A 24207-nucleotide genomic window follows, 5' to 3' on the forward strand; every position below is an offset into this window, starting at 1 on the left:
ATTTTCTATTTCCATAGACATTCCCTTTCATTAGAAGGCCTTTTCTCTGTTTGCCCAGGTATGTCTCCTGTTTCAGGAGTTGGTTCACATTATGACGTACAGTGACAGAGGCAGGGTCAGGCGTTCTGTGTGGGCTCCTCAGCAACAGCATACATAGGTCAAGGTGTCCCTTTCCTGGTCAGCCCCACTCTTTCCAGGGAGCTGAATGGCTGCAGGTGTCCTCAGGAGTGGGCAAAGCCTCTTCTCCAGTGAGACAGCAGGGTAGGTGCTACAGGAGTGAGTGTTCTTGCAGCACGTGTCTCTGGTATTTCCACTTCCCACTCTCCCCACCCCACTTATTAGCCAAGAGAAATAGGAATACTGGGCTATGTGGTCAGTGTCTGCTCTGGTCCCTTTCTCACAAGAAATTCTTCAGTTCCCTCATTTCTGGAAAACCTGTGGTAGGAGAAGATTTCCAAGTTAGATACCTCCAGCCTCTCTCTCTCTTCTTCCCACTACACACACACACACACACACACACACACACACACACACACTCCTCTCTCAGGGACAGTGGGGGAATCTGATTGATTCTTATCCATACTCCCTTTGACCTCTCTTCTCCTCTCACCCTATCACCACAATGACTGAAGCCATAACTCACTAAGAAAAATGTGTACTCTGTGGACTTACACAATTCTTATCTCTCCAACCATATTCATGGATTTTTGTCCCCTGGGATGTTCAGGGTTCCAGGTTAAGATGTGAAACAAGTCGCAGAAAAAGTACTCGAGTTAGCAAACACAAAGGAAAAGTTCTTCACACTGAGATATCTTTAGAAAAATGGGAAAAACAGCACCCATTCTCCCAGAGTATGAAGCCTGTATGTAGCTTTACTTACATTGCTGCTTCTCAGCAAATGTCCTGAGAAGGGACTCTGGACTCCAAATAAAAAAATCCATTGGGCATCAAGTGCAGATTTTCTCATGATCCAAAAATCAGATCTAGGGTTTTTCTTTCTCTCTCACCTCTGAACCTCTGAGTGACAAATACTCATATGTTTGGGGCCTTAGCATAGGGCTGGGACATTAATTTGGGAGATAGGTGTCCAAAATACAAATTTGAAGGTGAAGGGTCAATTAGTATTTCGGGAATAAGCAGGTTTCACCCTGCAGGTTCATCCATGGGAAGAGAGCAGGCAGTAGTACCTAGAGCTATCATAAATTGTAAAACAGAGTTTCAAAATCTTGGGAACCTGATAATCCCTTTTAGTATAGAGACACTTGATCTGATGATATTGGATTCCAATGATCATCCATTTTGCCCAACATTCATGATGGGAAGTCTATTGATGTGGACTCCTAATCTCTTCATGTTGTTCAATCATAGACCTGTTTTTGATATCACACATACAGTAACTCCCCCAACCCTCCCTGTGCTGTGAGCCCTCCCAGCCAGGTGACTCATTTAATCGCCCTGGCATGGAAAGTGAGGTATTGATTATCTTCTCAGGAAAGTTTGTTTTTGGATATTATTTTAAAGAAATGAATAATTTAATTTTCTATTCATTAATTACTAGCTTATGAAATATAAATTAATTGCCTTTCCATATAGGTCTTGAGTCCTATGACTTGGCTTAATTTACTTTAATAATTTTAGTAAGTTTCTCTAAATTTATTTTGATTTTCTACATAAATTCTTATATCATCTGCAATTAAAGACTGTTTCATTTCTTCTCTAATATTTGTGTTTTTATTCATTTTTCTTTCCTTATTTTTTGGGTTAGGGTTTGCAGTCCAATTCTGCCAATAAAGTGTGAGTGTTGACATGTTTCTTGAAATGTTTCTAATCATAGATAGAATTTATTCAATATTTGACCACTGAATATGATGTTAACTGTAGGCTCTTATTATTATTATTTTTTTTTTACAAGATTGATAGTCCTAATTTATTATTAGAACGATCAGGCATTGAATTTTGTGTGATGCTTTTCTGCATACATTGAAGTGAACATACAATGTTTATCCTTTTGATTATCATTTAAATGAGCTTTATATTTTATTACTGTTGTATGTTAGCAGTTGCTCTGTGGGTTAAGCCTATGTTATTACTTTGATATTTCCAGATTATTGAGGATATGTTCATTATTTTCATATCAGATTTCTATTAAGCTATATTTAATTTTAGTTAATCTTTCTACTGTGATTCTGACCTTCTCATAAGCCAACCTGGATTTGCTTTTTGGGTGATTGCAGTTTGCAGTTTGTAGTTTTAATATTTCAATTAAATATAAAAACTGTTTTTATTTCACTTCTGACATTTCCTATTTGGTAGTTATTATAAGCATATTTTCTTCTACATCTTTCACCCTACATATAATGGCTTCTGTGAAGTCCTTGTTTACTAAATACAACATTTGGATTCTTTCAGAGCTGGTCTTTGTTGATTGCCCTTCTACTGAAGATGGGCCATGTCTCCTACTGTTTTCGTATGTAGAATAATTTTAGATGGCATCTACAATTCCCTCAAGGGAACTGTGAACGAGATGTAGAAACTCTTGATCTTGTTGATTTTCTAAATTATTGTTCGTGTGTGTGTGTGTGTGTGTGTGTGTTTCCAGTGGTTTAACTTTGTTGATTTTAAATTCTAAATTTTTCCTGCATTTGCAGGAGCTAAAATCTGTGATCATGTCCATTACCCTAATTTGGCTTGTCATTTATCTCAAATATGTGTAGTTCAGAGTTTTGATCACAATTTTTATGTACAAATTGCAATTTCTTCCACTGGTCGCTCTTTTAAAGATGTTCTAACACTTTCCAGCTGCTGCAGTAACCCAAAATTATCTTACTCTTCCAGCCATTAAGTCTGTATGTTGCAAACTGAGCTTTAACTGTCCACCCATTACTGATTGATGTCTGTCTTCAAAAAAAAAAAAAAAAATCATAAACTAGGAAAATCCTTCAACATTGTTTCCTCTGTCCAAGTGTCTATTTGTCTGTACACTATAGACTCTGACTGCCTTTCTCACACTCTAGTGCCTTCCTGTTCAGTTCTCTCTCTCTCTCTCTCTCTCTCTCTCTCTCTCTCTCTCTCTCTCTCCTTCTCTCCCCCTCTCTCCCTCTCTGTCTATATAGTATATATGGTGTGTCAGGGCTTATAATGTTTATCTATAGATTAAGGAGGCTGTTTGCTGAAATGAGTATCTCCACTAGTGAAAATGGAACCTCGCTTTTGTTTGCTTTGCGTATTATTAGCTGTCAATAGAATTACTGGACTTTGGTGTCTTATACAAACAACATGCCAGATTTCTTTGCAAGTGGTCGTATTGCATTTCCACTTAGCTCCAGAAGAGGGCAATGATGCCATGGAGCATGGTGGTTAATGCAGACACTAAGAATACGTGTAGTTTTAGCGATATTATATGAAAAACCTGGAGGGTTTTTGGAAAGCTCAGAGTGTGCCTGCATGACTGGCAGGCACAACATAGGGGTATTGACTCCAGTGTTCAAAAGAAATGAGCTCCCTTAGCCAAAGATTCCTCCTCTATCCGTTACTTCTTTCTTTTCCAATCCTTTACAGATTAAATATCCATCATTTTAGTCCTCTCACTTTCAATCTATGAACTGACCCACATCCTTGGTTGATATCTTCGAATTCTCCTATGAAGCATAAGATTTTCAACTGAGAAAATCATGTCCTGTCAAGAAACGCGAATGCTTAAGCCAGTAGGAAACGCGAACCTGCCATGCTCCTCTCGCCCCATACACTTTCTCACCAGAGCTGAGGATGTGGGCATGCTCCACATTCCAGCGCATTCTGTTCTGGGTTGCAGGGAAAATGAATCCTCATTGGTGCTCTGCATTTCCACACCAGTCATGACATTTCTTGCTTATAGAGGAATGTGATGAAATATCTTCCCTTTGGCCTATGAATTCTTAACATTTTCCCATTTGAGAAATCCTTGGGGCAAAGTAAACATTAATGTGGTTAAAGTGGAGACATAGTAAACACAATTGTGAGCAAACTTTAGGAAGAAAACAGAAGACATGAGAAATTGTTGGGTAAATTTGTCAAAGGAAAAACATAGATATGTTAATAATACCAGAAGAAGAGCTGATTTCATTATGTAACACATAAATTTTGTTCACAGCAGGAACAGTATATTAGAAGCATGATTTATCACCTAGATGCTCAAGTCAGTTAAAATTATATATATACAGTGATATATCTATATATCTACTTATCACTCCACCAATGAAACACCTTTTAATAGATATGAGGCATAAGCACCAAAAGAGAATAGTCCCTACCTGATCTCATGAAACGGCAGCTGTAGGTGCAAGGTGGGGTGTGCTGGAGATCACTGACGACAGCATAAGACTAGGCTCCCCACTGCAGTCTCCTTATTGCCTTCCACTCATGCCTTTACATTTTCTAACTTGGGGTACACTGAGTTGTGGCCTTTATGAGTAATCATTGTTCCAGAAATGAGGTCCTGAAAAAATCCTTGCAAAGAAAGCCTTAAAGAAGAGCCTGTGGAGTCTCCCTGTGGCACAGCCCAGGCTCTGGACCAGTTCTGCACAGACCAGTAGAAAAGAGAGTTATGCCTGACCCTGCTTAGGGATATAGGAGATACTTTGGGAAAGAAAACAGAAGGCCACAGAGTTCTTTGAAGCTTTTATGATCTAACACCTTGTAGGATGTCATCATGTCTGTTCTCATGAATTCCTAGCACTCTGTCCTCTCTCGGTTTGTGAGCCTTAGCAGTGTGACAGCAGCCCTGCTCTGTAGATTCTTTTGTATTTACTAGTCTCACATGATTTCTAAGTTCAAACTCACGGATCTACTGCAATTCCTGAAAAATCACTAATCGTGCTCATCTTATTCTTGGACCATATCTGTCACCTAGAAAGAGCTCATCTGAGAGATCAGAAGCAGGAGAAGCACATAGAAATAATTTCCATAGAGGGCATCTTTACAACTTTTTATATAACATAATGCTGATTAGTGTCAATAGTCAGAAGAAATACCACAAGAAGTATTCTGTCAAGACCCTAAGAATCCTGAGAAAAGAGAGCTAAGGTAAGAGTGCCTATTTATTCATTTTTTCATTCATTCATTCATTCATTCAATCACCTCTCCTGGTAAAGACATCACTGCATCCCAGACTGACTGACTCAGATGTAGATACAGTCGAGACCTTTTTTTTCCCTTCACTTTGGCTTCTCCTTATCGGACATACTCTTACTGAATGAAGGACGACTTCATGCATTCTCACCTCTACAACATTCTCCTTGTAACTTAAGTGCCCCAGGTCATGTGTAGGCTCACATGTTTTGAAATTGCACCGTTCACAAGTGTCATTATCATTATCATATCACATTCCACCTGTGCCACTTAACACATGATTTTAGAATCATCTCATACTTTATTAGTCAGGGTTCTCCAGAGAAACAGAACCAACATTTTATAGATTCTTCATATATGTGAAGGAGATTGATTATCAGGAATTGACTGATGTGATTATAGCATTGGAATAGTTCCTGGCTCTGCTGTTTACAAGTTGGAGACTCAGGAAAGCTGATGGTGTAATTTTATCCAAGTTCCAAGCTTGAGAACCAACATAGTCAATGGCCTAAGTCCTAATCCAAGGGCAGGAGAAAACGTATATCCCAGCTCAAGCAGTCAGACAGGAAGAAAACCACCACATTCTTTCTCTCTTCCTTTGTCTCTTTACTCTGCTCAGGCCCCAATCTATGTAATTGAGTCCACAGATCTAAAGGCCAATCTCATTTAGAAACAAACCCAGAAATAATGCTTAATCCTGGCACCCTGTGGCTAGTCACATTGACTCGTAAAATTATCTTTCACAATTACTTTTCCCTTTAATTTTTTTTTTTTTTAATGTTAGGACTATAGAGATTATATGTCAAATAGTATTAGATGACATTGCCACTTCATGTAGTTTGACCTTTGCCCTTCATTTAGGAAAACTGTCATCTTGTCCTTTGAATCCACGTTCTGACAGTCAGCATCAGGTGCCACCACTCTGGGAGAGCGCCTCTGGCTGACCATCTGAGGACATTTCAGATGTGGGCAGCCCGTCCGGCTCACGTGGCTAACAGGACACAGACTCACTTAGCTTAGCTGGTAGATCCAGGACAGGAGGGAGCGGCCAGGATCACTGCCCCTGGGGAGCCTTCAGGGAGGGTCCTGACTGTGGTAAAGGAGGTATTTCTTTTCCTCCCGTGACATCTCATTTGTAAGGGAACAAGATGAGGTAGGTGTGTGTGAAATTGCAGAGCTCAGGCAATCCTAGCTCTGCAAAGGATGAACTACTTTGGGAGCCCTGAGAACCGCAGAACAGCTTCCTGGAGCAGAATTGAGATCAAGAACATCCTCACTGACCCCTCTGACCCAGGCACACAGTCTGGGTATTTCCCAGGGGCCCCTGGGAAGGCCTCCCATTGGCCCACAGATTCTCTCCTTCCCTGCCCCTCCCCTAAGAATGTAACTTTCATTTTCCCTCTGCTCCTCCGGATCCTCTCTGCGGCTGGCCCTCCGGCCTCTGGTTTGGAGAGGGAATGGAGAGTGAACCCCTCACCCTGAACTCCAAAACAAGTGAATAGGCCTTTTCCCCGGGATACTGGGGGTGAGTTTCTTCTGCTCTCTGTGCGGTGCCTGGGCGGCGGTAGCTGCCAAGAACTGCGTTTTCCGTTGTTTCCGACACTGGGGTCAGAAACGCACCTCCTTCCACCCCAGCCACCAGAGCCAGGGACCCAAGGGGTGCCCCTCTGAGGGCTGCTGGCTGGGGCTGGGCCGTGGTGGCAGAGGCCACTCCAGTGACTCAGGATGGTGGGGCAGGGGTGATGGTGCCGAGAGGGGTCTGGGGCCCTGGCCCTCCTCAGTCAGCTCAGGTTGAGCAGCTGCAGGGGGTGGGGCACACCCAGGAGCTCTGACCGGTTAGAGGGAGATTCAGCCCTGTGCCAGCTGCAAGGTAGGGGGCGGAGCACCGATGTCGCCCCACCCTCAAGTTTCTGCTTCAAGTGAAAGTCCAGCAGGCTAACACTTCTGCAGGAGATAAATCTCCACACCTGCTCTAAGTAGGCGTTTTTCAAACTTCTGCTGTTGCACTGGGTCCTGGGGCAAGTCCTGTAAGTCCTGTGTGGGAGCCCTTTAAGAGAGGAATCTCCTGTTCCCTACACCACTAATGTTTTCCTGGGCAGAGCCTTGTTGTTTTTTGTACATTTTTGTGGGCTCTGCTCTCTTGCACAGCTCCCCAGAGTTAGGGAGTCTGATGGGGGGCACAAACCCAGAGGTCCTCCAGGATAGGGTAGGTATTTGTGAAATCCCTCCAGCGCAGCTTCTACTCATGTTCCCATATGTATCTCGCTGCTGCTGTGGAGCCCTGGGGTCACTGCTTAGGTGGTGGTGGGGTGACCTCCATGTGTGAGGACTCGATTTCCACTGCACTGTTCTCTTCTGAGTCTTGTGGCAGCAGCTGCTCTGACCTTAGCTCCTGGTCATCCCCCTGTGAAAATCAATTTCGCAGCCCCAAGGCAGAATACATGCTTTTCTCCTCCTTCCGTAGGTTCTTCGTGGGTCTCAGGATTGGTTGGATGGATGAGAAATCATTGTAGGTTACTACCCATGTTTGGATCATGCTGTGTCATAAAACAGTGGTAATATCATTTAGTTTCTACCCCTGTTTTATGACACCAGCATGATTCAAACATAGATATAATTTAGTATCTACCCCTGATACACTGTGTATTTTTGCTTGCTGTTCATCAGAGCTTGAACTGGACCGCAGTTTCTGCATCCAGGGGCTAACTGCATATGCCCTCTGGGCTGTTTTCATTATATGGACAAGTATCTGGAATACACTTCTTCTCCTTCAGCATCATTTCTTATCAATTTCCCTTCAGGCAAGAACATGGCACCAGTGCACAGTGTTAGTGGGTCTAAATCCATCCCTATGCAGCCTTTGCAACTTTTGCCTTTCAAGCACCTAGCAATGGGAAAACTTATTATCTCATACTTCAGATCTTTCTTTTATCATCAAACTTTGGCAACAATCAAGGCATGAATATCTAATGAGATCTCTTTTTTTCTTTTCTTTTCTTTGTTTATTGCTTCATTGTCCTGCTTACCTGGAACTTCTTCAAGAATTCCTGAGCCTGGACTGTGGCCACAGGGCTATACTGAGTCCAGGTGGGAGAATGAGTATCACTGTGTCACCACTCTGTGATACCCTCTCTGACTGATCACCATCATCACCTTCAATTTGGATGTTCATTCTGTTTCATTTGACCTGATAAGATATAAACTCCCAGGGTAAATTAGCTTAGCTAAGGATACAGTTCAGGAGACCAGCATGCTGATCTTGGCTGCCTTAGGTGAGTTCTTAGTGATGGTCTTCATAGTGCTATAGAAGGTAGTTTATTCCTGTTATCTCAGCCTCTTAAAAAGCCAGACTTAGTGCCCGGCCAGTGTGACTCAGTGGTTGAGCATTGACCCATGCATCAAGAGGCTGCCAGTTTGATTCCTATGCCCATGTGTGGGCCAAATCTGCAGTGGGGGACATGTAGGAGGCAGCCAATTGATGTTCTCTCTCATCTATGTTTCTCTCTCTCTCTCTCTCTCTCCCTTCCCCTCTCTCTCTCAAATCAGTGAAGTAAAAAAAAAAACACACAAAAAAAACAGACTTAGTGGATGTGTGTGAAATCACCATAAGTTATAGATGCCCAGAGTTACAGAGCGCTAATTATCCAGTGAAAGCCCATAGCATGGTGCCCAAGGGCCTAAAAGGGACACAGTTGGTTATAAAAGTCACATTCTCCTTACAAAAAATGAAGTCTAAGCTTATTAACTGTCATTTGAGGTCTATATGAAATCCTCCTACTCTTTCCACATCAGGCTAATTTTGCTATCAGCAATATGGTCTTGAAGGCAGCTGACCTTCCACTTTATCGTAGCCTCATGAATTTTCCAGAAAACAAAAACAAAACCCAACGTATTAGAAGAGTAAGCCAATATTACCTTTAGGGGAAGACAGAGCCAGGCCTATTGAACCGTTGTTCTCAGGTGTATAATAGAACCGCCAGTCCTTTCCTCTTACCTCATCCAGTGTCTCTCTCTCATCATCTGCTCTCCATTTTCTTCATCTCCTTGTCCTGGAAGCTATCATCATCTCTCCCCTGGGCAACTGTGCACTCATCCTATTCATCTTCTCAATTCCCCACTGGATCCATCTAACATTCCACATTTCAACACTGGCAGTGTGTTTTGCTCTTGAGAAAGTGTCCCTAAATGTTACATAACTGAGGAAGTGCCATGTGTCATGGTCACTGCAGGCTTGTGTGATACCAAAGGCCTAGCAGTTTTCTCACACCAGCCACACTGGCAATTCCAAACTCAGACAAGGGCGTGCATCTTCCATGAACAAGTAATTTTCTCTAGCTGATAACAATTTTTTTATATCTTTGCTATGCCATATTTACTTCATCTTCAGCTTTCAGTTCAACCCTTATGTTTTCAAGTTGGAATTACTGCACCATCGTTTATCTGCACCCATTGTTTGATATCCCAATTGCATGCACAGCTCTCTAGTAGCACTTTTCACATCCGCTTGTTTGTATATATATGGCTGATGATTTATTTTTTTTTAATTTGTCTTTATTGTTGAAAGTATTACATATGTCCCTCTATCCCCCCCCCCCCCAATGACACCTACCTCCCAACTCCCACCCCACACACCACCTTCACCAATCCATTGGTTATGCATATGCGCATATCAGTTCTTTGGTCTATTTCTTCTCTTACCCCTACCCCCTTCCCTCTGAGGTTTGTCAGTATGTTCCCTACTTCCATGACTATGAATCTATTGTGTTTGTCAGCTTATTTCGTTCATTATAGTCCACAAATAACGTGATTCTTGTCTTTCTCTGACTGGCTTATTTTGCTTAGCATAATACTCCCCAGATCCCTCCATGTCATCTCAAAGGGTAAGAGGTCTTTCTTTCTTACAGCTGCATAGTATTCCATTGTGTAAATGTACCACAACTTTTTTATCCACTGATCTACTGACAGACACTTGGGCTGTTTCCAGATTTTAGCTATTGTTAATAGTGCTACTATGAACCTAGGGGTGCAGAAATTCTTTCTGATTGCTGTTTCAGGCTTCTTAGGACATATTCTCAGAAGTGGGATCACTGGGTAAAATAGCAGATCCATTTTTAATTTTTTGAGGAAACACCATATTGTTTTCCATAGTGGCTGCACCAGTCTGCATTCCCACCAGCAGTGTACTAGAGTCCCCTTTTCTCCACTTCCTTGCCAGCACTTGTTGTTTGATGATGTGTTGATAGCAGCCATTCTTGTAACTGTGAGGTCATAACTCATAGTCATTTTAATTTGCATCTTTCTAATGATTAGTAATGTTGAGCCTTTTTTCACATCTCTTGGCTATTTGTATGTTCTGTTTGGAGAGGTGTCTATTCAGGTCCTCTGCCTACTTTTTAATGGATTGTTTATCTTCCCTTTGTTGAGTTGTATGATTACTCTATATTTTTTGGAAATTAACCCCTTATTTGATGTATCATTGGCAATTATGTTCTCCCATACAGTGGGTTCTCTTTGCATCCCCTTTTTTTAAACCTATTTTCTTTTTTAAATCCTCACCTGAAGATATTTTTTCCATCTTACATCAATTGGTTGCCTCCCACATGCCACAGTCAGGGTGGAGATCGAACCTGCAACCCAGGTATATGCCCTTGAATGGAAATTGAACCCGCAACCTTTTGGTATGCAGGCCAACACTCTAATTACTGAGTCACGCCAGTCAGGGCATCCCTTTTCATCTTGATGCTGGTTTCTTTTGCTGTGCAGAAACTTTTTAGTTTGATGTAGTTCATTTATTAATTGTTTTTCTTTGTTTCTCTTGCCCTAGGCAATGCATCAGTGAAAATTCTGCTTCGTGTGATGTCTACAGTTTTACTGCCTGCATTTTCTTCTAGGATTTTTGTGGTTTCATGACTTATATTTAAGTCTTCTATCCATTTTGAGTTTATTCTTGTGTATGGTGTAAGTTGGTGGTTGAGTTTCATTTTTTGCGTGTAGCTGTCCAATTTTCCCAGCACCATGTATTGAAGACACTGTCTTTACCTCATTGTATGCTCTTGCATCCTTTGTCAAATATTAATTAAGTATAATGTCTTCGGTCAATTTTTGCATGCTCTGTTCTGTTCCATTGATCTATATGACTGTTTTTATTGCCAATACCAGGCTGTTTTGATTACAGTGGTTTGTAGTATAACCTGATATCCAGAATGGTGATCTCTCCAACGTTGTTCTTCTTTTTCAAGATTGCTGTGGCTATTTTTGATTCCATATACACTTTTGTTGTATTTGTTCTAGCTCTGTGAAGTATGCTGTTGGTCTTTTAATAGGGATTCATTTAATCTCTAGATTGCTTGGTAGTATGGACATTTTAATTATGTTGGTTCTTCCAGTCTATGAACATGGTATATACTTCCATTGTTTTTTGTTCATTTTTATTTGTTTCCAGGAAGTTTATTTTTTCCTTGATCTCTTTGGTAACCCATTCATGTTTTAATAGCATGCTATTTAGCTTCCATGTGTTTGAATGATTTTGAGTGTTTTTATTGTAATGGATTTCTATTTTCGTGCCACTGTGATGCAAAAACATGCTTGATATGATTTCAGTCTTCTTGAACTAGTAAAGACTTACTTTGTGTCCTAAAATGTGGTCTATCTTTGAGAATGTCTCATGTGCACTTGAGAAGAAGCTTTAGGGTGAAATGTTCTATAATTATCAACTAAATCCATCTGATCTAGTGTGACCTTTAGGGTTTCTGTTTTCTTGTTGATACTTTGGCTAGAAGATCTATCCAGTGATGTCAGTGGGGTGTGAAAGTCCCCTACTTTGATTGTATTGTCAATCTCTCACTTAAAGTCTTCCAGCAGTCTTTTAATATTTTGGTGCTCCTCTATCAGGTGCATATATGTTTACCAGGGTTATATCCTCCTTTTGGATCGATCTTTTAAATATTATGTAGTGCCTGTCTTTGTCTCTTGCTATGGCCTTCATTTTGAAGTATATTTTATCAGATATTAGTATAGCTACACCATCTGTTTTTCATTTTCATTTGCTTGGAAAATTTTTTCCCATCCCTTCATTTTCATCCTGTGTGAATATTTTGTTCTGTGGTGGGTCTCTTGTAGACAGTATATATATGGGTCATGCTTTCTTTTCTTTTTTCTTTTTCTTTTTTTTGGTATGTGCCCCTAGCGGGAACCAAACCCGGTACTCTCTGGTCTGCAGGCCGACGCTCCAACCGTTGAGCCAAACTGGCCAGGACTATGGGTCATGCTTTCTTATCCAACCAGCTACCCTATGTCTTTTGATAGAGCATTTAAGCCATTTATATTTAAAGTTATTATTGATAGTTACTTATTTGTAGCCATTTTTTTATTTATATATATGGCTGATGATTTAATTTACTGCATTTATATTTAAAGTTATTATTGATAGTTACTTATTTGTAGCCATTTTTTTATTTATATATATGGCTGATGATTTAATTTACTGCATTTATATTTAAAGTTATTATTGATAGTTACTTATTTGTAGCTATTTTTTTATTTATATATATGGCTGATGATTTAATTTACTGTTACTTTCCAGCTGAATGTCAAGGTCATAGTGGTTTAAGCTTTCCATTTATAATCATTTTTGTGTTTATGGGTACTAGTTAATTTGATAGCATGTAATTCATAGTGATTAAAATTTAGTGAAATGGTCTTGCCTAATATTTTGAGATTTTTTTTTTGCAAGACTGATATCCATTTCATCTGTGTTTCTATTACTTCAGGTATGTGACTTGTGTGATTCTATGTGTTTGTTTATGCTATCACCCTCCCAATCATCAACATACATACACAGCTTTAGGCTCTCATCAATGTCCTTGGCATATTTCCAGGCAAAAGTGACATTTTACCATTTATCAACACAAGATTCCACAGAACCTCCTAAGTTTACTATTTTGTGTTTGATTAACTTAGTAATATAGGAACGTACCTCTAAAGGGGGACCCTGAGTGCATTAGGCTTATCGCAACTGTGTGCTGAAGAAAATGATCTTTGTAAGTGACTCACTAACTTGATGTACACTTCTGATCAAAGGTTTGCTCTTGCCATTTACGCAAACATTGTCACATATAATGCCATGATAATAAGAGAAATCATTTCAAACATACACCAACTCATGGCAATAGTTACACTGTAAATAAGCAAATCAGAGCAGGTCTTCCTGATAAAGGAACACATAAGGAGGATTAGAGTGAGTCCTACTGATACAAGGGACAGCACTGCATATGAGACCCATATGTGGTTTGGTACTTTTATCATTGAGGATGTGTTTGGCATAGGAAAGAAGAAGCCAGAGAGATGGTAGGTCACACAAACATCTTTTATTGGTAGAAAAGGCCTCAGGTCCTCAATTTGTTCAGTAAACATAAAGGACAATAACAGCCATTGCACAGAAAAAAATGAAATTTTTCATGTCAGATTAACGAAAAGTATTTTAAATTGTTATAAGAAGTTCTTTTTACCAAGTCCCTTACTTCTTTCCTTGTCTCTCTACCTTTTGTTTTTTGTCCTTCTATATTTGTTCTTGCCCCATCCTTGATTTCTACACAATTGCTGACATTCCTACTGTTTTAACTCTGCTTCCTTTTAACCTTTCCAAACAGGCAGAGATTGGTGAGCAAGAGAAGCCTCAGATCAGAACAGGTAGGAACAGGGGAGCAGCTGCAATGGCTTCAGGAGTCCTGGAGAACATAGAGGAGGAGGTGACCTGCCCCATTTGCCTGGAGCTCCTAAAAGAACCCCTGAGCCTGGACTGTGGACACAGCTTCTGTCAAAACTGCATCACTGCCAACAACAAGGAGTCCATGATGGGCCAGGAAGGAGAGAGCCACTGCCCAGTGTGCAGGCTAAGTTACCAGCCTGGGAACCTGCGGCCTAATCGGCATTTGGCCAATATAGTGGAGACGCTTAGGAATGTCAAGTTGAGCCCAAAGAAGGAGCAAAAGATAAATCTCTGCGTGCGCCATGGAGAGAAACTCTTGCTGTTCTGTAAGGAGGATGGGAAATTCATTTGCTGGCTTTGTGAGCGGTCTCAAGAGCACCGTGGTCACCACACATTCCTCATGGAGGAGGTTGCTCAGGAGTACAAGGTAACAGACCAGGATGCAGGAAAGACAGGGCAGAAAATAGTGCTTGATGAAAAATCCCAACTTTGCTTTTAACTCTAATTATCTTGCCACCATAAACATGAACCCTGTGATCATGTTTCTTCCAATACTCACCTTCTAAGGCCTGAAGGACATTTCTGTGCATTCCACGCAAATGATGAGCAGACTCCTCTAAACCAGAAGTAGATATTTTTAGACCTTGTGTTAATAGATGGAGGTTCTATGCCCAAGCATAGCTGTCATTTTTCCTTTGGACAGGAGGGGTAACAGGGCAGCTAGGTGTATTGAGACCTAAGTTTTTTTCCTTGCTACAGAATCAAGTGTTTTATTCTAGGGCAAAGAGAACCAGTCCTCTCTTGACACGGTGATCATGACTTCTATCATTGGAGTCTTAAAGAACACATTTACTACATCAGGTTTTCCTCAAATCACAGATTCTAACTGTTATTTCACAGTCTCTGTAAACTTTAGTCTCTTTAGAAGTCAGCCAGATTTCCTCCCCATTTATCCTCTCTTATGAGGAGAGAGCCCATAGCTTAACCCTGGTGTGATCCCTCTGTCACAGGAGAAGCTCCAGGCAGCTCTGAAAAGGCTAAGGGCAGAGCAGTGGAAAGCTGACAAGTGGGGAGCTGACATCAAAGAAGAGAGAACTTCTTGGAAGGTAGGAGACTCGGAGGGAGTTCAACAAGAATCTGGGCAGGACCTTGGTTGTTAGCCCTTCTTATTTCCTGAATGTTGATATATCCAGATTTATTAGACATTCTTTATCCTTTCCCTGGTAGGGGTTAGGCTGGATATGAACATGTTATACATAAAACCCACAGATTTTAGTTGGCTAGTTATTCTCAGAGAGAGACTGGTGAAGATGGCTAGTGAATTTTGTATTCATTTCCGTCATTATTTTGAGCCTTACACTCTTCCAGGGGAAGACAAAGGCTAATGGCTCATGGCTTTGGCTCTGATGTTCAACCATAGGCAGAAGGTGAGGTTGTGGGGGTCAGGAGTAATGCATGACTGCCTTGAGCAATCTGTGAAAGCTGAGCCACACCCAGGTGTCCATTTTCGTTTAGGGTTGGCCTCAGTAATGCAGACTTGAGGCCATTATTTTAGACGGTTTTGAAGAGGTAATGATAGGAAAAATCAGCCTCCCCCAAAATTGTTCCCCTGCTTTTCATCTCCCTTCCTTCTGAGAACTTCCAAATCAAATACTTCAATTTGTGGCTCCCAGCCTCTGCCTGGTGCCTGAGTCCCTCTCTTTCTTTGTCATTCCTGAAGGATCAAATAGAAAAGGAGAGCCAATGTGTTCAGGATTATTTTGAAAAACTGACAGGAATCCTGGAGAGTGAGAAGCAGAAGGAGCTGCAAAGGCTGAAGAAGGAGGAAGGAAATATTCTGAATTACCTGGCTCATGCTGAGAGTGATCTGGTCCAACAGAGTCAGGTGTTGAAAGATCTCATCTCGGATCTGGAGCATCGGCTGCAGGGGTTACCAGTAGAGATGCTACAGGTAAGACTTGGGAGTAAGCCCCCACATTTGAACTTGAGAAAAATGAAGATTAAGTTTCCTCCTCTGCTGTGTGGCTGTGCTGTTTCTAGTAGTGACACTGAGGTTCCTTTGGTCTTACAGCAACCCTTCTCTGCATCTGTTTCAGAGATTATAGGAATCATTGAATCTATGAATAACAAGGGGGGGAATACCCTCATTTTTATTAATGTATCAATTAAAGAGCTAAAGTGACTGTGGAGAGTAGATCCACTGTGTCAAACTCTATTCAGTAGACTCCTGTATCTGTGATATAGCCTAGACCTTTTTTCAGATACCTCTCAGTGATCCAAGAGGTTTTCATTTTTCTTCATAGAATAAGTTGAAATTTTTATCCTCTTTCTTAATAAACAATTGTTCTCCGTATAAACAATTGAGAAGGATTGGTATTATTTATTCTTTAATTATTTGATTCTCCAGTGAAACCATTTCACTCTGGTTGTTGCTTTTTGGAAAGGTTTAAATATTTTGTTTTTCACTTGTATTAGATTTTCTTAGGATTTTTTACGTTTCTGGAGTCAGTTTCTTTTTGTTGTTGTTTGTTTGTTGTTTTTTGTTGTTTGTTTGTTTTTCTTTTTTAAAGTGGTCGCCACCCACACAACCCCAACCTGGGCCGAGGACAAACTGCAACCAAGATACGTGCCCTTAGTGGGAACGGAACCCAAGACCCTCTAGTCCGTGGGCTGGCGCTCTAACTGCTGAGCCAAACTGGCCAGAGCTGGAGTCAGTTTTTGATAATATACATCTTTGTAGAAATTTGTTCATTCTAAGTCGTCAGATTTGTAACAGGAAGTTAATCATATAATCCTTTAGTATCTCTTTAATTTCTATATTACTCATAGTAATCTCCCCTCTTTAATTCTTGATTTTGGTGATTTGCTTTTTTTCTGGGCAACTATTTATGTTTGGTTAATTTTATTGATGTGTTTCAAGAATAAACTTTGTTTTAGTTATTTATTTATTTAATTCTTTTATATCATAGATTTCTGCTCTCACTTATATTGTTTCCTTTGTGTGTGTGTGTATAAATGCACATGTGTACTTGAATGTGTTTATGTGTTTGTGTGTGTCTGTGTGTATTGTGTTTAACTTGTTCTTTTTCTGGTTTCTTTTTTTTTTTTTATCCTCACCGAGGACATTTTTTGCATTTATCTTCAGATAGAGTGGGAGGGAGAGAGGGGGGAAGAGAGAGAGAGAGAGAGAGAGAGAGAGAGATCGATGTGAGAGAGACACATTGATTGCTTGCCACCCACATGACCCCAACTGGGGCCGGGGACAAACCACAACCGAGGTACATGCCCTTAACAGGAACCAAACCCGGGACTCTCTGGTCCGTGGGTCGACGCTCTAACCGCTAAACCAAACTGGCCAGGGCTCTGGTTTCTTAAAGTGGGAATGTTGACTACTGATTTGATACAATAGTTTTTAATGATATAAATGCATTGTTTTAGCTATATTCCATACTTTTAGATTATTTACTATTTTGATTCAATTCAACTTATTTTCCAACTTTCTTTATCTTTTTCTTTTTTTAATCCTCACCCGAGGACACCTTTGCATTCATCTCCAGATAGATAGATGATAGATAGATAGATAGATAGATAGATAGATAGATAGATAGATAGATAGAGGGAGGGGAGGGAGGAAGAGAGAGAGAAAGAGAGAGAGAGAGAGAGAGAGAAACATCAATGTGAGAGAGACACATCGGCTGGCCGCCACCCACCCAACGCCAACTGGAGCCGAGGACAAACTGCAACTGAGGTACGTGCCCCCAGCAGGAACCAAACCCAGATCCCTCAGATTCACCCTAACCGCTGAGCCAAACTGGCCAGGGCTTTCTTTGTTATCTTATCTTAACCTTTGAAATACTTCAAACTGTGTTGTTTAATTCACTAATACTTGGTGAATTTTTACTTTTCTTTTGCTGTGTATTTTAAATTTAATTCCTTTCTAATCAGAAAACATATTTTTTTTTATTATTTCAATCTTTTAACTATATTGACACTTGCTTTATGGCCTAAAATATTGTGTCCAAATTTTTTATATGAATTTGAAAAGAAAGTGTTGTGCATTCATTGGGTGAAAGGGTTTATAGATGCCAGTTAATCAAGCTGGTTCATAATGTTAGTCATCTCTTATACATCATAAAGATTTTCTTATTTATATTATTATTTTTTTTCTTACATTTCTTTAACATTTCTTATAATACTGTTTTGGTGGTGATGAATTCCTTCAACTTTTTTTTTTTTTTTTTTTAACCTGGGAACCTCTTTATGACGCCTATTTTAAATCATAGCTTTGCTGGACAGAGTATTCTAGGTTATAGGTCATTGATAGTCATCACTTTAGATATTTCATGACAATCCCTTCTGGCCTACAAAGTTTCTGTTGAGAAATTAGGCGATAATCTTATGGATGCCCCTTATAAATAACTAGCTGCTTTTCTCTTGCTGCTTTTAACATTCTCTCTTTGTATTCTTCATTACTCACTGACTCTTTTTTATGTTTTCTAGCTCCTTTTTTAGGCTTCCTGTCTCTTTGTTGAAGTTCTCAGTGAGATCATTTATTATTTCCCTAAGTTAATTGAGCATCCTTATGAGCAGTGTTTAGAATTTGTCAGCTGGTAAATTGCTTGCGTCCATTTTGTTTAGTTATTTTTCTGAAATATTTTTCCTGATCTTTCATTTGGGACATGTTTCTTTGTCTCCTCATTTTGGCTGCCTTCCTAAGTTTATTTCTATGTATTTGGTATATCTGCCACATCTCCCAGTCTTGACAGAGTGGCCTTTTATAGGAGGTGTCCCTTGAGGCTCAGTGGTGCAGTTTTGGTGTTCATCTGAACCAAATTTTCCAGGGGTATAGACTGTTTGGGTTGTCTGTGCTCTCTTGTAGTTGAACCTTTATTGCTGTTGGAACATTGGTGGGTAGGATAGCCCTCAGACTGAGTGGCTATCCCATTTCTTAACCTTCACACAAGGGTGTGTTACCAGCCAGTTTTGTCTCTGCCCTCCTTCCAGTCTCAAGGTGGCTTCTTCTCTATATCCTCAGTTACAGAAGTTCTCTTCAGTTTGTCATCATGTGGTTCTCAAGGGTGGTTATTCTACAATATGGTTATAATTTTGAAGTGGTTCTGGGAGGAAACAAGCACAGCATTTACCTAGTCTACAATTTTGTCCAAGATTCTCTTTTTTCCTTTCACATATCTATGTCTTTGAATCCAAAATATGTCACTTGTAGATAGCAATAATTGAAATTGTTTTTTATCTAGTCCCACAATTTCTGTCTTTGAATTGGTGGATTAAGACAATAACATTTAATACAATTTTCAGTGTAGCTCTATTTAATTTATATTGTGTTATCACCTTCTTTATTTTACCTGTCATTACAGTTGTTCTGTATCTCATTGATTAGCTTCTTTGGAGTTAAAGAGATATTTCTAGTATAAAATTTTGTTTAACTATATTTTTAAATTTTTGTGTTGGTGGCTCGTCAAATTACAATATGTATCTTATTTTATTATGATCTGTTACAGATTAATACTAAATTCATTCCAGTAATATATGGATACTTGCCTCCAACATAGTTTTATATTATTTCAGGAACAACACAGTGATACTTTAAAACATTTTTTTTCCTTCATTGATTTTACAGGGAAGAGGAAGTGAGAGAGAGAGAGAGAGAAACATCGATGAGAGAGAACATTGATTGGCACTTACTGCATACCCCCACTGGGGATTGGGCCCACAACCTGGGCATAAGCCCTGACCGAGAATTGAACCAGTGACCTCTTGGTGCATAGGTTGATGCTCAACCACTTAGCCACACTGGTTAGGCCACAGTGATACTTTTAATATGGGCACTTAATCCATGCAGACTTTGGAATATTTTATATTAGTGGAAGACAACTTACCTTCTTTGGGGGCGATTTATATGAGGAGATACATATTTTTTCTATGAACTGAGGATAAAGTCAATATAGAGGGCATGCATAGAATTTGGAGAATGACATAGACCAGATCCTGATGGCAGTGTTTGAGCTTCAGAATTAAGCTTTGATTAGTGTTACAACTATCCCCCAAATTCCTTTTCTGTACTTCATCTACTTTTCTTTCTTTCTTTATTTTTATTTTTTTGTCATATACAACAAGGCCCAAAGACAGAGAGCAAAACAATTTTTTGTTTGTTTGTTTGTGTGGACCCAGCGGTTGCCTTGTTTTTGGGGGTCATGAAATAAAGGAGCCCAAATATATTTGTGAATATCTGTTAAAAAAAATAATCCTGTGATGATAATGAAGTTCAGAAGACCAAAAACAGTTCTTTATGGACTAAACTGTCTTGTTAGAGACTAAAATGCAGTAAATATTGTAGTGTTACAACAGCGACTGAGTGGATATTGGTAAAAAGAACAAAGGTGTGTGAAAGAGGAGGTATTTGTTTGCTGAATAGTAAGTTACATAGGAAACATCCTAAGTTACTGGTTCCTGTGGCTTCTTATTTTAAATATGTTTTTATTGATTTTTGAGACAGCGAGGAAGGGAGGGAATGATAGAAACATCAATGTGAGAGAGAAATGTGGATCAGCTGCCTCCTGAATGCCCCCTGTTGGGTATGTGCAGCCCAGGTTTGTGCCTTGACTGGGAATTGGACCGGGACCTCTCAGTCCATGGGTCAAAACTCAATCCACTGAGCCACACCGGCTGGGCCCTGTAGCTTCTTTAATAGAGATTATATTCACCTGCATTTTGGAGACAAAATTGAATAAAAATAAAGACTTGTAAATAAATTACAGAAATGCACATGCTGAATTTAAGGATGTAAATAAGATCAGTTGTAGATAGTTGGTGAAACAAGAAAAGAGATTTGAGAAAATATCATGGGCCTCATGCTTTTCTCATAAATATGTTTCATCTCCAGGTACTGGAAGCTCAGGCTGTGCTTCTACCAGGGTCAAAGTTGTTTCTATATTTCAGGAAAACTGACAGCTTCACATGAGCCTTCTGAAATGATTGACCTGGGTCTTGTCTTTACTATTTGCTCTCACATTAAAACCATCTCTATTCCCACCAGTTGAAGGGCTTTGTGGGGATGTGAAGCATTGTAAGTGAGGAGAACTTACTCGTGACTCGTGTTTTCTCTTTCCTCCCTAGGATGTGAATAGCATCATGGAAAGGTATGTGTGGAAGACGAGAGATGGTCTTTTGTGCGGTAAAAAGAGGTTTAAATATTTTTTTATTTTTTTATCCTCACCCAAGGACATTTCTGCATTTATCTTCAGATAGAGCGGAGAGAGAGAGGGAGGAAGAGAGAGAGAGACAAACATCAATGTGAGAGAGACACATCGAGTGGCTTCCACCCACACAACCCCAACCAGAGCTGGGGACAAACTGCAACCAAGGTACATGCCCTTACTGGGAACCGAACCCAGGACTCTCTGGTCCACAGGACAATGCTCTAACCACTGAGCAAAACAGGCCAGGGCAAGAGGTTTAAATCTTTTAATGTTATCTGGTGGTTAATGAGAATAAAATACTGTTCAAGGCAGAAAAATTAAGATGTAGTTTTATCTTAAATTTCTATTTACCTCCCATCGTTTGAGTGTTCTATAAATATTGAGAATGAACCAGATTCTGTGGTAGGGGATTTATTTGGAAAAAAGTTTCAGAATTTGGGTTAGTAGCAGTTAAGGATAAGATATTGATGTATCAGACCTATGTGACTTCATAAATTTTATTCACTCAGCATGCCTGTATTTAACTTAGATTTCTGCCTTTCATTGGTGATTTATTGATCATGGGAATGTTATGTATTCTTTGCCTCATAAGCACCCAGAATTTGAGACAACTCTTTTATATTTAAGGTTCTACTCTGGCAGTAGAAGAGACAAGGTCTTTCTTTATGGTTCTCTTAATTTTTCAAAAACAGACTTGAATATCAAGGATTATCTTGACCCTTCTGCAAACAACTGATCCATCTTGGTCACATACTTTTGAAGCCAGAATGGAAGGGCATCATCTTTGTGTCTAAATTTGCTCACCTACTTGGCTACATCAGTCTCTTCCAAGCACATGACATTCTGACCACTATTAGTATAGTGTTTATAATGTCTTGTTTTCCAAGTGTTATATTTTTTCCCCAGAGACTAAATCTCGGATATTGTTCTGGGTGCCTCGCTTACCGGGGAGTAGAATTTAAAGCTCTTGGCCTTACCCAGACAACATTACCCCACTTGATATACCTCAAACCACACAGAAGCCAGGTTCTGCAACCTCACTTTCTTGTCATATCCCTGGATATTTACATCCATGTCATGACTTTTCCTTGTATTAATGTGTTTCAAGTTACTAAATTTGGCATGGTAAAGAAATCCACTCGGGTATATAATTTCATATGATTTTTAGGATTTTGAGAAGGAGAAGATAGTTATCATTTAGAAAGGAGTGAACTGTATTTCTGAGTGGTCAATGCTTTCCCAAGCTCAAATAGCAGTCTACTGGGAAAGTGGATTAAGCACATTTTATCTGGCTCCGAGGTGAAGGGTCCATGGAAGGGGACTCAAGTGCTCACTGGGATGAATAGGTAAAAGTTCATGGTTTTGGAGAGACAAAAAGTCAGAGGCATGGGGATCTTTTTTTTTTTTTTGTCATCCTTAGGAGTAAAACCTTCACTCTGATGAAGCCAAAAAATGTCTCCAAGAAACAAAGGAGAGTGTTCCAAGCTCCCGACCTGAAAGGGATGCTGCAAGTACTTAACGGTGAGGAATGCCAGAGCAAGTGGGTGGGCTTGAGATTCTTGTTATGTGTGGGTTGAACAGGGAGGAGGGTTCAGTTTCTGGGTGTGGACAGAGGAGACAAAGGATGATGGATGTCTCGTGCTGATGACACGGGCATATTCAATGGGGAGTGGCCAGCTGTCTTGTTCAGCTCGCATTCTTCTGTGTACTGCCTCACATAGACCCCAGTCTTTCCCTGCTTTGGAGAGAAAATAGATTTTAATGTGGACTTCTTTGCCTATATTTAATATTATGGATTTTTGTCATTTCAGAATTGACAGATGCGCAACGCTACTGGGGTAAGGAGAAATCACAGTATTATGAAGATACCCTGTCCTCATCTTTCAGAATTTTGCATTTTCTGCTAGGTCTCATGTGTTCAGACCCATGTTTCCACCCCAGTATACACATACATATTATACTCCTGCAGCATTTTACTGCTCCTCAAGAACCAAACCAAGTTCTTCCCAGTTTCACACTCATTTCATTCTCAAGATCTCTTACAATGTCACAAATAAAGGTACATCCTATTCCTCAACCAACCCTGTATTTTTTCTACAGTTTACGTGACCCTGGATCCTCCCATGCATAAAACAAATGTTATCATCTCTGAGGATCAGAGACAAGTGAGACCTGTTTTTTCTTCCAGAACACTTTATTTGCATCACAGAGACCGTTATGAGGATTATGGTGTTCTGGGATCACCCCGTATTACATCAGGGAAACATTACTGGGACGTAGATGTGTCAGACAAATATGCCTGGGTTTTGGGGGTATATGGTGATAATTGCCCTGATTCTAATATGATGGGTTTTGTAAGACAAGGTAACAGTTATCAACATGTTTGCTCTCGATATCAACCTAAATATGGCTACTGGGTTATAGGGTTACAGAATCATTCTGAATATAAGGCTTTTGTGGATTCTGCCTCTTCCAATGCCTCAGCCTTAACCCTGTCCCTGACTGTTCCTCCCCATTGTGTTGGGGTTTTCGTAGACTACAATGCTGGCACTGTCTCATTTTTCAACATCTCTAACCATGGGTTTCTCATCTATAAATTCTCTTCCTGTTCCTTTCCTAAGAAAATATTTCCATATTTCAATCCTATGAAATGTGTTGCCCCCATGACACTGTGTTCTCCAAGGTCATAAACCTCTTGCACCCTCACCCACTTCTATGTAGTGCCTCGTGCCTTGGCTGCATCTAATGGACTGAGTTTATCTGTACCACTTTTACCATCTTTCCCTTGCTACCTTTTTTTATTCCTAATTGAACACCCTTAGATCACCAATAGGGTGTACAATGTGACTCATGTCATACTTTTTCCCAGTATCTTGTTTGAATTAGTAGGGAATCCTAATTCATCATTTTCTGTAATCATAAAGAAAATGACTATTGCCTCATTAAAAATAGAGACATGTATGGAGGTAGCATCTCTGCCAATTTTTACATCCTCCACCTTTGAGAAGATGAAGGAAAGCTTTTCAACAATGTTTGTGTATCACTTAAGACCTGTATACAAGTCAGTCACTACAGAGTGAGTCCTTAGGGGTGTGTCTCTTTCCGCATGATATTCCTTATTCATCAGGGAATGAAGGAGAAAATATTATAAGTAGTATCTTCTAACATTGTAAACTT

At 40.0% G+C, this 24207-nt stretch overlaps 1 protein-coding gene across 5 annotated transcripts in view; it reads left to right on the plus strand.

Moving 5' to 3' along the window:
- Positions 1–6511: 6511 nt before the first annotated feature.
- Positions 6512–24207, plus strand: part of LOC118628341 (tripartite motif-containing protein 5-like) — a 131603-nt gene continuing 113907 nt past the window's right edge. For 4 of the 5 annotated variants that reach the window (XR_004959280.1, XM_036259227.1, XM_036259226.1 and 1 more), the window contains exons 1-9: positions 6512–6631; positions 8149–8378; positions 13755–14240; positions 14824–14919; positions 15534–15764; positions 20948–20970; positions 22451–22551; positions 22842–22868; positions 23131–23195. Coding sequence is in view for 4 of the 5 variants with exons in the window: in XM_036259227.1 (XP_036115120.1) it covers positions 13818–14240; positions 14824–14919; positions 15534–15764; positions 20948–20970; positions 22451–22551; positions 22842–22868; positions 23131–23195 (966 nt within the window). In the remaining variant the exon portion in view is untranslated. The remainder of the gene's footprint in view (positions 6632–8148; positions 8379–13754; positions 14241–14823; positions 14920–15533; positions 15765–20947; positions 20971–22450; positions 22552–22841; positions 22869–23130; positions 23196–24207) is intronic. The other variant, XM_036259231.1, reaches the window with a different exon arrangement.

The sequence above is a fragment of the Molossus molossus genome, unplaced genomic scaffold (assembly GCF_014108415.1).
Source record: "Molossus molossus isolate mMolMol1 unplaced genomic scaffold, mMolMol1.p scaffold_m16_p_13, whole genome shotgun sequence".
Classification (NCBI taxonomy): Eukaryota; Metazoa; Chordata; class Mammalia; order Chiroptera; family Molossidae; genus Molossus; species Molossus molossus.